The sequence below is a fragment of the Mercurialis annua genome, linkage group LG1-X (assembly GCF_937616625.2).
Source record: "Mercurialis annua linkage group LG1-X, ddMerAnnu1.2, whole genome shotgun sequence".
Lineage (NCBI taxonomy): Eukaryota > Viridiplantae > Streptophyta > Magnoliopsida > Malpighiales > Euphorbiaceae > Mercurialis > Mercurialis annua.
This window is the reverse complement of record NC_065570.1, coordinates 695,687-709,490: the sequence shown is the minus strand read 5'-3', so window position 1 is coordinate 709,490 and position 13,804 is coordinate 695,687. Positions and strand designations below refer to the sequence as shown.

Here is a 13,804-nt window from a genome sequence, read left to right as displayed (position 1 = left end):
AATTTAAGATAAAAGAATCAGAGTTATAATAGCTCAAAGACAACTAAGACCAAGCTAATTATTGCTTTTTAATTTTACTTTCTTCTAATTATGGCAACATGTATCTCTGCTTCACTTTCTATATTTATTTACCATTCTCATCATTAAAACTAAACATATTTGAAGCTATTCAACAAAAATACTAATCTGTTATTGGTCACTATCTCTAACACTTTCAACTTTGCAGTAACATTTCACATGGCAATGAAAGCAAATTTATTCAACAAAGAATTTGCAATTAATCTGCCGACTGGACGACTTGAGCAAATATAAAAATGCTTGAAAATACCTTTTCCCTGGCGTGCGAGGGGAGACTCAACAAATATAAAATATACAAGTCTTTAATTGACAATAAACAAAACATGAAGGACCATTCTATATATTTAACCAAATAAAATTCAAAGAGTCGAGTCATATTAGTACTACCAAGAAAATAAATGCCATTTCCCTTTAAAAGTCTCTTTCTTTCAATATTTGCAGTTCTTCATAATTCTATTAATATAAAAAAAAGTTGTGATCCTTGAAATTCTTTACACATTTTTTCTCTTGGAAAATTAGAATAGAATCAGAATCCAGAAACTGATACAATGATACAGCTTTTGTATGCAGTAATTTTCTCAGAGATGGGTCTCATAATGGTTCTTTCATTCAAGACCCCTTTTAGGAAGCTGGTTTTGATGGGTTTGGATCGGGTGAAGCGAGGTCGTGGGCCAATTGTTGTGAAGACGGTGGGGGGAACGGTTCTTGTGGTGTTGATGTCAAGTGTTTATAGCATGATGAAGATCCAGAAACATGGGATTGATGAGGGTTTGGTCAATCCGACCGACCAGGTTCTCATGGCTAAGCATCTTCTTGAAGCCACTCTTATGGGTAAATTTATGTTTTTGTTTTGATTTTTGGTTGAAGTTTCTTGATTTTGGTAATGTGATGAATGTTGTGTTTGATTTGGAAGGTTTTTGCTTTTTTTGTGTGTGTTTGTGTTGTTTGGTGTTTGGATGTGATCGAATTGGGGTTTAATTTTCTAGATGGTCAAATTGGTGGCATGTTTAATCACTGTTTCATTCATGATATGGTTATAACTTTTGGATCAAAGAAGTTTTAGATCCATTTTCGTATGTCGTTTTAGTCGATTTGCGGTTCTGATTGAGGTGGTAATGCTGTTGGTGTATGTTATTGTTTTGGATTATGATATTTGTTTCTCTCTTCATTCAAGGTTTGATCTAATATTATATGATAAATGAGGTAGTTTAGATTCTTGTATATGAATCTCTAGATTGATTGACCTGGAAAAAATGGAGCCTAATTGTTCCAAGGAAGGACTTAGGACCAATTTAACTATGATTTCAATTGCATGCTAGTTAGTTATTTGAGCTTTCTTTATGTGCAGTCTAAGCACTTGAAGCTAACATATATCATTTATGTAATGCAGTAAGTACCTTTAACTACCATCACAGATCTTGATCCTTATCCTAGCTGTTTGATTTCTGTGTCAAAGGCCATTTATTACGATCAAAAGCTTATCTGCATTAATAAGGAATTTTCAAATGTGGAGAAGTAAATACTTTCTAATTTTCCGTTTATAGAATTACATAACTAAGAAAGTATGATTTGCCCACTCTGTAAATATCATACATTCATAATTTTAGATACTGTATAAACCCTTGGGTGCCTTTAAGATGAGTGCACAACTTCAAACAAGAAACACATGGATCACATAATCAAAAATGAAAATTTTCAAGCATAAGATTTATTTTCTACGAATGCAAATATCTTCTTTAGGGGGACTGAGTTATCTTTGCCCCTGCTATATGTTCTCAACTCTTAATATTTTTTTATTTGTACGAGTATGACTATTAAGCAAAGAGAAGTAAGGCAGGGGTAGATAATTAGTTGGTTATACTATACAACACCATTGCTATGTCAAGTTTAGAACCAAGTAATTCACTTTCATTTAAGTATATTTAAACTTTTTGACCATATTTGATTCTCTGTTATGGAATGTAATGCAATCACTCATGTAGCTTTTTACTACATAAGTAAATGCATTACATTGCATGGCATTGCATTACGTTGAACCAAACATGACCTTTTAGTTTTAGTTGTGCTTTGGCAAAAATATTTGGGAAATGTTTACATTTTTACCTTGTTTTTCCTCCTGTTAATAGTAGTGTGGATGGAGTGAAAAATAAAATGAAAATGTTAGGGGGTGCTTGCTGAAAATAGTATTTTTCTATCAGTCACTTGGTATTGGAAATTTGGAATAACTGTTAGTCTGCTACAGTAAAATATGCTGAATGACAGCTCTGGTTCTCATTCTTGAGAATATTTTTCTGCATTATGCAAACAATATTTCGTATTGTATATTGTATTAAATCATTTTGGGGCGTAAATCTATAATTTACTGCTTGCAGGAGCCATGCTTTTCCTTGCACTAATGATAGACAGACTACACCATTATATAAGGGAATTGCGCATGAGGAGGAAGAGCATGGAGGCTGTAAAGAAACAAAGTCGAGATGCTGAGAATGGAAAAGCTGAGGAGAACAAAGCCATGGAAGAAGAAATGACCACAGTGCGAACAAAACTGAAGCAGCTAGAGTCTGAACTGGAAGTGAAGAAAAAAGAGGTACACGCATCAGAAACCAATGCAGTTGCACTAAGGAAGCAATCTGAGGGGTTTCTTCTCGAGTATGATCGGTTACTTGAAGAGAATCAAAATCTAAGGACCCAATTGCAATCTCTGGACGTGAGACTATCGCGTTCAGGCAGCAAGAAGAATACTTAGAGAAGCAAACACCCTGATTAAATAGTAGTTTTCAAATTATATCTTATACTATTTATTTAACATGTTCAAAGTGGTTTTGCTGATGATGGTTTAATACTGATTTATGGATTGTTGTAAGTGTGGAGAGAAAAGACATACAAAAGAGAGAGATTAAAGAGAAATTAGGTTTTAATTTTCTTGTTAAATTCAATGCTGAAATAGAATGAATCAATTTTTCCTGGACAAAATTACAAGTGTCATTGACATCATCTATTTTAATACATCTGCATATATTATCTTTACAATTGCCACTATTTGTAATGTACAATGTGCTTATCCCACCAATGTTTGTGGGCTCATTAGGAATAACATTATTCAAATTATGTTCCCCTCTAAACCAAAATATCTCCGACCAACTATCTGTGATCGAAGCCTCATAAAAATCTACTGAGTGGGAATCCTTGCTTCGCACAGTGAGCCAAGAATCGTCATCCAATGCCCAGTAGTTCGATGATGTGGCTCCGGTCAATTGCTTTATTCTTTCAGCCGGAAAGGAATTGGTCCCTTTCAAAGTTGCCTCCATGTCCTCCCATAGAGCCTGATCTAATACACTCGTGGGAGTATCCACGTAAGAATTAGAACTGGAAACAGAGGTTGGCTCCTCTGTTATAAAATCGTGTTTTAGCAGTTCACTTGCTGACCACCTTTCTGTCGGCTCTCTCTTCAAGCACTGCGTGATAAAGTCTCTGGCTCGCTTTGACATAGAGCTTGGTATCTCCGGCACATTACCTGAATACCCAATTTGGTAAAGGGCGGACATAGCATCTGAAACATTGGACCACGGAGCCCTCCCAGTGGTCATCTCAACAACGGTACAACCAAGAGCCCACACATCAGCAGGAAAGCTTTGGTGTTCGCCACGCGCTACCTCAGGTGCCATGTAGACAGGTGTGCCGGCAATTGGAGTCTTGGCGTCCCAATCATTTGCTAACACCTCATCATCATTGACTTTCCTAGCACAACCCAAGTCAGCAATTTTTAGGCCATCACCGCTGACCAAAATGTTACGGGTCTTAATGTCACAGTGTACAATCCCATTAGAATGAAGATGTTCAAGTCCCAACAAGATGTTCTTAGCGTATGATCTGATCATGTCTTCATAAAGACAACCTCCATGCTCCCGAATTGCATCAGCAAGAGTCCCGCCAGGCGCGTATTCCAAGAAAACATTATAAAAGAGCTTACCGTCTTCTCGGGTAACATCGAATCCTTTGTATGCTACAATTTGAGGGCAGCTAGTTATTGCCGAAAGAATCCTCTGCTCCTTCTGTAAGAATTCTGATTCGGAAAGCTCAGCTGATTTAACAGCAAAAACTAGACCAGCCTGGTGGGCTGTGGCGATCGAGACGGTCGCCGTGGAGCCACGGCCGAGAATCCGGCCTCTGCTCCAGCTGTTGTGAATCATTTTGAAGAGATATTTGGTAGAGAAAGGTTTGGATAGAGATGCAAGTGTTGTGTTAGAGTATTATTATATATATATATATGTGTAGGAAAACAGTTATTTTATTGTTGTAGTTAGGTAAGTATATATGTGTTTGGCGTTAATGCAAGAAAATGGTGGCTTTCACTTTATAGCCAATGGGCGGCGGCCGTTTCTTTAATTATATCTGCCTAAAGGCGAGGGTTACAAGTGGCAGAAGGAGGTATAAAGGGGGTTTGGAGTGACTTGTGATTGGTTAAAATCTTGTAACTGTGCACGTGGCGCCACGTGAGAATGTGCGTAGTGTGCGGTAAACATCTTTTGTTGAGAAAAGGAAGGAATTATACAATGGACGGAATGAGTTAGAAGGGATATTCCAAACTTTGGTACTATCATTACTTTAGTTTACATTATTTGGAAGTGTTGTAGTATGTGATACCTTGAACCTAAGTAGGGCCAATGGCCTAGTTTTGAGAGCCATTGCTTAAAAGTAGGAAACGTGAGATAAGAGTACATGTGATTGTACATTTGAAAGGTGTAACCGACTCCAAGAAATGGCAATGATTGGAATAAGTTGTGGCCTCTACATTCTTTGTACACTACTATTCAATTTAGTTCCTTCATTTTTTTTCTTTTGATAAATGATAAATGAATTGGCACATCCACAAAGTGTGGAAGACAAAAAAAAAAAAAACCTACAAACCCGACAAATCTAGAAAAAGATCAATCTCTAGCAAAAAAGTGTAGACTCTTATAAACATTATTACCATCATAAACAAAAAAAGAGTTGTGATATTTGTAAGAAATCACTCTTACGAATACAAACAAACACCAAATCTGAATAATCCGTAATTTCGTTGTGGAACACCTTCTCATTCTGAGCTTTCCAAACCTCCCATATGCTAGTAAACCAAATCAACTCCCAAAGATCTCTATATTTCTGCTTCACCGAAGCCATCCATTGAATATAAAAGCTTTCTATATCCAACGGAAAAGTCCAAACGTTCACTTCCAAACGACGAAGGATATGGCACCAGAAACTCCACACGAGAGGGCAATACAAAATTATATGTAATCTCGTTTCCACTTCTGATAAGCAACTCAAACGATGATTATCTTCTTCACTAATGAAACTCCGGTTTGAGAGGAATAATTTGGAAGCAATTCTGTCTTTATGAAGTTGCCAGACGAAGACCTGCATTCTTGGAGGAGCTTTAGAATTCCATAATCTGCTATAAAAAAAACGTATGTACTACTGGAATGTTATGTCTGAGTTTGATGAAGTTTGATGGGGAAAAGCTGCTTATGCCAATGAAACTCCCGCTGCTGCTCGTGTTAATGAAACTCCTGCTGGTTTTCTGCATCCGAAATGGCGAGTCCACTCCATTTTCTGCTGGTGTGAAATTGTTAATCTTGTTGCTCAGATCATCAAATAGCTCCATTACTCAGATCATCAAAATGCTTGTGGAAGGAGGTTATCATTTTTATAACAAACCAATGAGTATTTACAATAGAATTTTTTTTAATTGTTGTATTTTTATATTATTAAATATTAGCACATGGCTAACGTCTCACCGGTTTGTTGCGCGAATGATGTGGCACAACCATTGTGTTCTATAATTATCTTTGTGAAAGGCATTGAACTCACAGTATTAGCAAAATATTGCTAGAAGATTATACTATTTGGATAATAAATATAGGTTCTATTCAAATTAGTTAGTTATAACTTTTTAATCAAAAAAAAGTTATTTATAGCTTATATGATCTAGCCTTTGATACTTCCCTGAAGAAACACATGTAAGTTGCGTTGTACCAATTCGAGCTCAAATTTGAATGAGTATAGTTTTCAATTTTAATTTTCAAACTCAAATTCGAACGACATTCAAAATACTTGAACTGGACTCGAATAAGTCCAAATTCATTAAAAACAATAATCATTGAAAAATTTGTCATATAGATGCATTTAATTTTTTTCTACACTTAAATTTCGGAGAATTTTACAGAAATATACAAAAAGAGCCACCATTTTCACCTAATACCTTTTTTTGCTAAATCCTTACACCCAACACCTTTTTAAAAAAAAAATTAACACCCTCACTTAATATAACTAAAAAGCATTATGAACTCATCTCAGTATATTTGACCCCGTTGTTTTCCCAATTTTTCCAGGCTAATTATTTGAGAGAGTTGGTCGATCTCAGATTTCTTGATTCCTTCGGAGGTTCTTTTGTTTAATAAGCTAGTCAACTGTTTTATATTCTTAGATCGCAGTAGAACTAGTATGTCATTTATGATTATCTTATACTTTGGTTTGTCGGAGTGGTCCGACTATTTATTGTCGTTGTTGGCATGTTATACATTGAAATTGATTTATATAAGGCATGCTTTGAGTCTCGGATTCTAGCCGAGTAGTTCAGATATTTAAGTTATTATTTAAGTATTATATAAACTGCTAGACTTAGGTTGGAGTCTCGGTTGCCCCCGAGCAGTGGTTTTCTTGCAGGTTTATTTGTAATTAAGGTTATCCGCGAGGCTTGCTACGGGTTTTGGTATAACCATACTCATACCCTAGCGCCGGTCGCGATCCATGAAATTGGGTCGTGACAAAGGGATCATGAGCAGAGAAAGAAAAACGACGATCATCGTCGATCCGCCGCCGTTTCGCCGTTTCTCGTCCAAATCGCGCGTTCTTCATATCGATTTGTTCAGAATTCAATTCTCTATCTATTATGAGCATCAAATCAAGGTGATCTTGACGTTTTGGTTTAGGGTTTCGAGCGGTTTTATTGTTTTAGCGATTTTGAATTCAATCTCGACGTTTTAAGCTTGAATCTTGTGTTTTTTAGCGTTGCGGGATTGATTAAGAGACGTTAGCACGTAGGAATGACCCGGGGAATGAACCCCGGGACTGCACGTTCGTGCATCACAGCAACTGCACGAACGTGCAGTCCTTTGCCAATGGGGATTTTCAATATGGGCTTCTCTGGGCCCTGACGCGACGCAGAAACTTGATTTCAGACAATTTCAAGTCACGTAATCAATCAAGATTCAATTGAATTTCAAAACGTAAACTAGGACGTTTAATAATGAAATGTGATTAAGAGATTATCAAAGTTAAGAATCGTATTTGGGATACGATCATGCTAACCTAAGTTTATAACTTAGGGTTTTAGTATTAAGTTTACGTTTATGAATTAAACGTACATGTAATTTGGATAAGTAACTGACGTATCTACAAGCTAACGAGCCGACTAGCTGGAGTAGCTAAATGATCGAACGATGCATGGAACCTACGTGATTAGATGACGATAATGCAGTTTTGGGATAGCGAGTTCTGTGAGTTGCATCTTACTTTCGTGTATTGTCTATAAAAGTTATTTTCATATATTATAATTTTATACATCGCATTTATATTATTTGATTACTTGAATGATTGTTTTGAGCTGAAACTCTAGTATGCGATCCGAAGAAACTAGCTACCTATTGAGTGTCAATAGGCTGTGTGATCACCAATATCGAGTCAGTCTAGTGTGTTTGCATATGATAAATGATTTGATATACATGTTTGATATGAATATGAGCATGAATTTCGAAGTCGGACAATGAATTCGATACGAGTGTGCACTCGGTTACGGTTTATATTATAATTATGCCTAACTTTTATTATTATTTTACTCTAACTGTTTTTTTTTATTCTAAGTGACAAATGTCACTTTTTCTCTCTCTCTTTCTTTCTTCTTCTTCTTCTTCTCCTTCTTCTCTGTTTGTTTTTTCCCGCCATTTTCTTCTTCTTCTTCTTCTTCTTCTTCTTTTCCATTTTTATTTTCTTCTTCTTCGCTGTTCTGCCATCAGTCTGCCGCCGCTCCGCCATCATTCTACTATCGCTCTCCGTTCGTTTCATATTTGATTTTAGAATTTTTTTTTCTTAATTCGTGGTGATTAATACGATTTATGTTAACTTTCAGATTTAAATAAATTACTCTTTGATTTTTTTTCAATTTTAGATCTAAAAATATGCATGAAAAACGATTTTATGATGAAAAAAATGATTTTCTGCACAAAAAACGATTTTCTGCAAACAAAACAGCATCTGATTATCATATGAGTATCATTGCATTATCATCACATTATCATAGCACTGCAGAAAAGATAATTTTTATATAGAAAAACATCCTCTGATTATCATATGAGTATCACTATATTATCATGTAATTATCATAACATTGCAGGAAAAAAAATTCTGCATAAAATGTTTGATTATCATATCGTTATCATAATATTATCATATATCGTTATCATAACATTATCATATGATACTTACATGGAAAAAAAATTATAAAAATAGTGTCATATGATAATGTTTTATCATATGATAACGAGATGATAATATTTATGGTACATATATGATAACATCTATGATAATGTATGATAAAATAGTGTTTGATTATCATATTGTTATCATAACACTGGAGTATGATAATTAGATGATAATGAATTATGATAAGATTATGATAACTAGATGATAACGTACGTGAAAATAGAATAACAAAAAGATTCATGACACCGGTATGATAACCAGATGATAATAAAATAATAATAATATGATAATATGATACCTATATGTAAAAAAATTACAGAAAAATTATGATAATGAGATTATAATGTAAAGATAACAGTATGATAATATGATACCTGTATGAAAAAAAATTATAAAAATTATGATAACGAGATGATAATGTGAAGATAATAGTATGATAATATGATACATGTTTGAAAAAAATAATTAAAAAAAAATTATGATAATAAGATGATAAGGTGAAGATAATAGTATGATAATATGACCTTATTATACTTCATTATCATATTATTTTCTTCACATTATCATCTCGTTATCATAACTTTTATGTGATTTTTTTCATATAGGTATCATATTATCATACTGTTATCATAATTTTATTATTATGTCGTTGTCATAACATTATCATTTATGTACAATAATACATTATTATCTCGGTGTCATATGATTATATTATGATAACGAGATGATAATACAGTGATAACAACATGATAATCAATTTTTTGTAGAAAATCATTCTTAATGCAGTGTTATAATAACAACATGATAATACAGTGATACTCATATGATAATCAGAGACTGTTTTTTTTAAATAAAAAATCCTTTTTTCTGCAGTGTTATGATAATCATATGATAATCAGATGCTGTTTTTTTGCAAAAAAATTGTTTTTTGTGCAGAAAATCATTTTTTCATCATAATATCGTTTTTTCATGCAGATTTTTAGATCTAAAATTGAAAAAAGATTCAAGAGTAATTTATTTATATCTAAATGTTAAAAAATTGCAATAATCATCATAAATTAAAGAAAAACAAAATATGAATGAATAATGCAGCGACGGTGGAGCAATGATGAAACGGCGGCGAAGCGATGAAGGAACGGCGAAAAAAGAAAAATAGAGAAGAAAAAAAGAAATAAAGAAGAAGAAGAAAATTGACGAAGAAAAAAAGAAATACAGAAGAAGAAGAAGAAGAAGAAGAAGAAGAAGAAGAACAAGAAGAAGAAGAGAGAGGAGAGAAGAGAGAGAAAGAAAAAGAGAGAAAAAGGTAAAAATATGACAGTTATCATATGAGGTAATTATAGTAAAAAATTAATAGAAAGTAGGTATAATTATAATATAAATATACTATAGAGTAAAAAAATAAAAGCATTAGAATTATAAGGTATTTTCTCTATTTATTTTTTTATTGAGGTAAGAAATCAAATTATTTTAGAAAATAGAGTATTATCCTAATCTTTCCATTTTACAACCAAACTTTTTAATTTAAATTTAGGCCAACACACTATAATTCAACACTAGTTCCATTGATGCACACTACATCAATTACAAGAAATGAAGCATTTTAAACATCCCTTATGCTGCCTCTGCAAATCCAACTGTCAGATTTTCATAGTCAAATACTGTGTGGTACCGTCCCATGAATATATCTCCTAATATCCTGAAACCATTACATCCATTACTTAAGACTTACCACGGTATACAAAACTTCTAGATCACTAAAAATATTGAATAAAGGTACATTACCAAAGAGGTTGAGCAGAATGTGAATCCACAGCAATAAAACCGCTGAAGCACTGAGCTAGCGGGCCTGAACCTGTCTTCAGTATATACTGCTCACATAGCCACAAGTGGAATTACTCAATGAAGATGCAACTCAATCTACGCCGCACTTTCAGTTATTTATATCAATACAAAAAGTTAACTAACAAACCTCTTTTGAAGAAAGCTCAAAAACTCGTCCTCCTATAATGAAGGAAATTGTAGGCATTGATGAGATTCTTTCACAATCAACAGCTAATTGTCTCGCTGGGTTTGGGATTCGATCACATAGCTGCAAGTAGTTAGTAAGTGATTATTCTGCCAATGTTTCACCTCATTGACATAGTTTAATACATGATCTTGTGTCTGATTCTGCCTTAATTGGCTCTGCATCCAAATAACTGTCATATCACACGCAGAGCACATAGCATAATTAACACCGCCTGATGACTTGTCATTTCTCTCATCGACCACACTCTGAATGCTATTTAAGCAGAGAAACAAACATGTTACAAATTCACAGAGAGAAGTAATTCAATACATTACAGACTTACCTAACTCCACGAATTCTGTCAAATGTGCACAATCCAATCTGCGAACAGATTTTCTTTGGCTGAGCCTGTCGATATGAGCAAAGCCATTAGGCCAACCCAAAGCACATATCCACTCGATAATTTACCAACTTCTTTGGTAGTGTATGGCTTTGTGGTGGAGGAGGGGGTTCTTGAGGATTAAAAAAGAATGTCACTTGGTATAAGCATAACTTTCACCTGAGCTAGGAGTAAATCTATGATGGTTTGTCCATATTGAGCAACCACATTCTTGCATTCCTGGTTAACTATTCCAGCGGCTCCAATAGCTTTATTTATGGAAGTAATTATGTCCTGCAAATGAAGAGTGTCAAGCAACCGACCTAAGAATGGTTGGTAACATAACAATGAACCTACGCAAAAAGAAAAGTTTCATTGGTTTGAATATTAGAATTTGTTCATACCGTTGGGCCAGCCAACAGAGAAGTTCCAGAGTCTACTATTGCTGAGCAACCGTCCACACAATATCCTGTATAGGAGTGAGACTAAACTGTTAAGAAAATCAAATGTCCACTTTCCAAGTGTTTTTACGTGTGTGTGTGTTGTGGGGGACTACTAGTTTGAAGAGCTTTGTGCTTTTATTGAGACAAAAATTACCAGTCTCTTCACCACCAATCATAATATCATCCATTTCGATCTATAAAAAAAGCATAATCAAATCACATAAGGAAATAATTATAAACTATACTTTGATTTAACAAATAAAAAAACCAGCTAACCTGCCAATATCCTGTCTGTTGCACAGACACATATGTGTGGTTGCCCTTGTAATGACGTGGATCAACCCCACCAAATACAATCTCACCCCCGTCCTCCTCTTCTTCTGTCTTGCGGTTAAGCCAAAAAGAAACTGTTGGTTCATTGATAAGCCTCTGATACATCATATTGTCCCTGTAAGACATGCAACCAAAATTAAACATCAAGAACAAATTAGATGAAGAACTAAAACGATGACAAAACACATACATGACTGGCACAGAATTTCCAACTGAAAGTTCTTCCAAGCCAAGCCCTAAGATGCCATCAAATTTGGCTAATGTCAGACTAGACTCGTCGGTTGCTTCAATAAACTCCTGCAAAGTTCACCCGGAAATATATAAATGAACGTATCGAGGAGATAAGAATTAAAACATGAGTTCATACAAGCTACAATATGAGAACTGAAAGGTCAAATGCATATAAGAGGTGATAGTTTAAACAAGGCCAAATGTCGTTAAAAGGCCAAAACTTTCATAAAAGTTTTATAAAAATCCTGACCTTTTAATTTTATCGATTTTGGCCAAAAACTGATTATTTGGGTTCACAAAAATCCTGACCTTTCAATTTTGTCGATTTTGAGCAAAAAATGGGTTATTTGGTTTCACAAAAGTCCTAACCTTTCAATATATGTGCATGCCACGTAGGCGCCACATAGGCAAATTGAAATCAAAATTGAAAGTTGGCCATAATTGAAACCAAATAATATGTTTTTGGCCAAAATCGACAAAATTAAAAATTCAAGACTTTTGTGAAACTTTTATAAAAGGTTTGGCCTTTTTACGACATTTGACCTTTAAACAATACCTGATCTTTTACAACCAAGTTGCCAACTTGGACACTGTCAGAACTAAAGAAACCAGCAATAGCTGCACCGTTACCGTATTGAATTTCAGCGGATGTTCCTTACACGGTCAAGTCATACCAAACAAGTTTCAGTTTCCAAATAGATAAATATTTCTACAGAACACAGAAAATAAACATAAAATCAACAAGCCAAGATGAAAACTTACCATTATTCTTGTAGGTACTTGATCGGCTCGACCTGTACCGGGAATGGAAGAATAATGGTAAAAACTTACCATTATACTTGTAGGTTGATGTGTTTCATGTTGGCCATCTAATATATTTTATGTACACTTGATATTTAATTACTTAAAATGTTTCTTTTTGAATTAAAAATTATCAAGATGAATTGGATTAGAACTATTGATTATATTAACAATTAAAGTAGTAAGGTGTAATATTATATCAATTAAATTTGTTATAACTATACTAATATATTTAAAAATTACAATCAATATCAATTAGAATTTTTATGGGTTAATTGAAAAAATAATTATAAACTTTAACGTATTTTGTAAATACAACACGAACTTTAAAATTTGGCAAAATTAGTCATTAATTTTATTTTTTGGCAAATTGAAACACCTATTTATTTTGCATAAAAAGAACATTAGCGTGATTTTATATTATGGTGTCCACATCATCTTTTTTTAACTAAAATTAGTTTAGTATTCTGATTAGCTAAAAAATATAAGTTGACTACTGATTTTGTCAAATTTTAAAATTCATGATATAATTATAAAAATACTAAAATTCGCGATTTAATTTGCATTTGACTCGATTTTTATTGGCTTAGGAAATATTTATGATTTGGACTAAATTTATCATAATAAGATTATTTTGTTTTATTTATAATCAATTTTAAATTTTTTTTATTGGATTAGAAAATGTAATTTTATGTTGGATTAAATTTATTATAATTATATCATTGTTTTTTATTTAAAATTTATATTAAATTAGTTAGAGATTAGTTAAAAAAAATTGTTAGATTAGAACATATTTTATTATATATATTTAAAAAAATTAAAGATCTTGCTTGAATAAGAAAAGGAGAAATTGTACAAAAATGATTCTGATGATGCTATGGAGGAGTAAAGATGACCCTACTGATTTTTTAGGCGCACGAATATTTTTATTGTCCCAATCGGGATATAAAAATGACCTTAACATCTGAAAACTAAAATTTAAGAAAAATATAATATTTACTTCTCTAT

At 33.4% G+C, this 13,804-nt stretch overlaps 3 protein-coding genes across 3 annotated transcripts; 1 reads left to right on the top strand and 2 right to left on the bottom strand.

The window, feature by feature from the left end:
• Window positions 1-507: 507 nt before the first annotated feature.
• LOC126665395 (uncharacterized) lies at window positions 508-3,051 on the top strand. The gene is made up of 2 exons (XM_050358184.2): window positions 508-909; window positions 2,451-3,051. The coding sequence occupies exons 1-2, from the start codon at window positions 627-629 to the stop codon at window positions 2,822-2,824; spliced, it is 657 nt and encodes a 218-aa protein (XP_050214141.1). The 5' UTR covers window positions 508-626; the 3' UTR covers window positions 2,825-3,051.
• On the bottom strand, window positions 2,877-4,339 carry LOC126664555 (mitogen-activated protein kinase kinase kinase 18-like). Its single transcript, XM_050357000.2, has one exon. It carries the CDS (start codon window positions 4,266-4,268, stop codon window positions 2,877-2,879), a length of 1,392 nt encoding a protein of 463 aa, XP_050212957.1. The 5' UTR covers window positions 4,269-4,339.
• A 5,724-nt stretch (window positions 4,340-10,063) lies between these two features.
• LOC130015017 (aspartic proteinase A1-like) lies at window positions 10,064-12,039 on the bottom strand. The gene is made up of 10 exons (XM_056104397.1): window positions 11,955-12,039; window positions 11,708-11,879; window positions 11,586-11,625; window positions 11,393-11,433; window positions 11,169-11,282; window positions 10,953-11,017; window positions 10,732-10,882; window positions 10,571-10,690; window positions 10,384-10,469; window positions 10,064-10,297 (listed from the first exon to the last, which is right to left on the bottom strand). Coding segments are annotated over exons 1-10 (876 nt in total). The 5' UTR covers window positions 11,957-12,039; the 3' UTR covers window positions 10,064-10,212.
• Window positions 12,040-13,804: the final 1,765 nt, after the last annotated feature.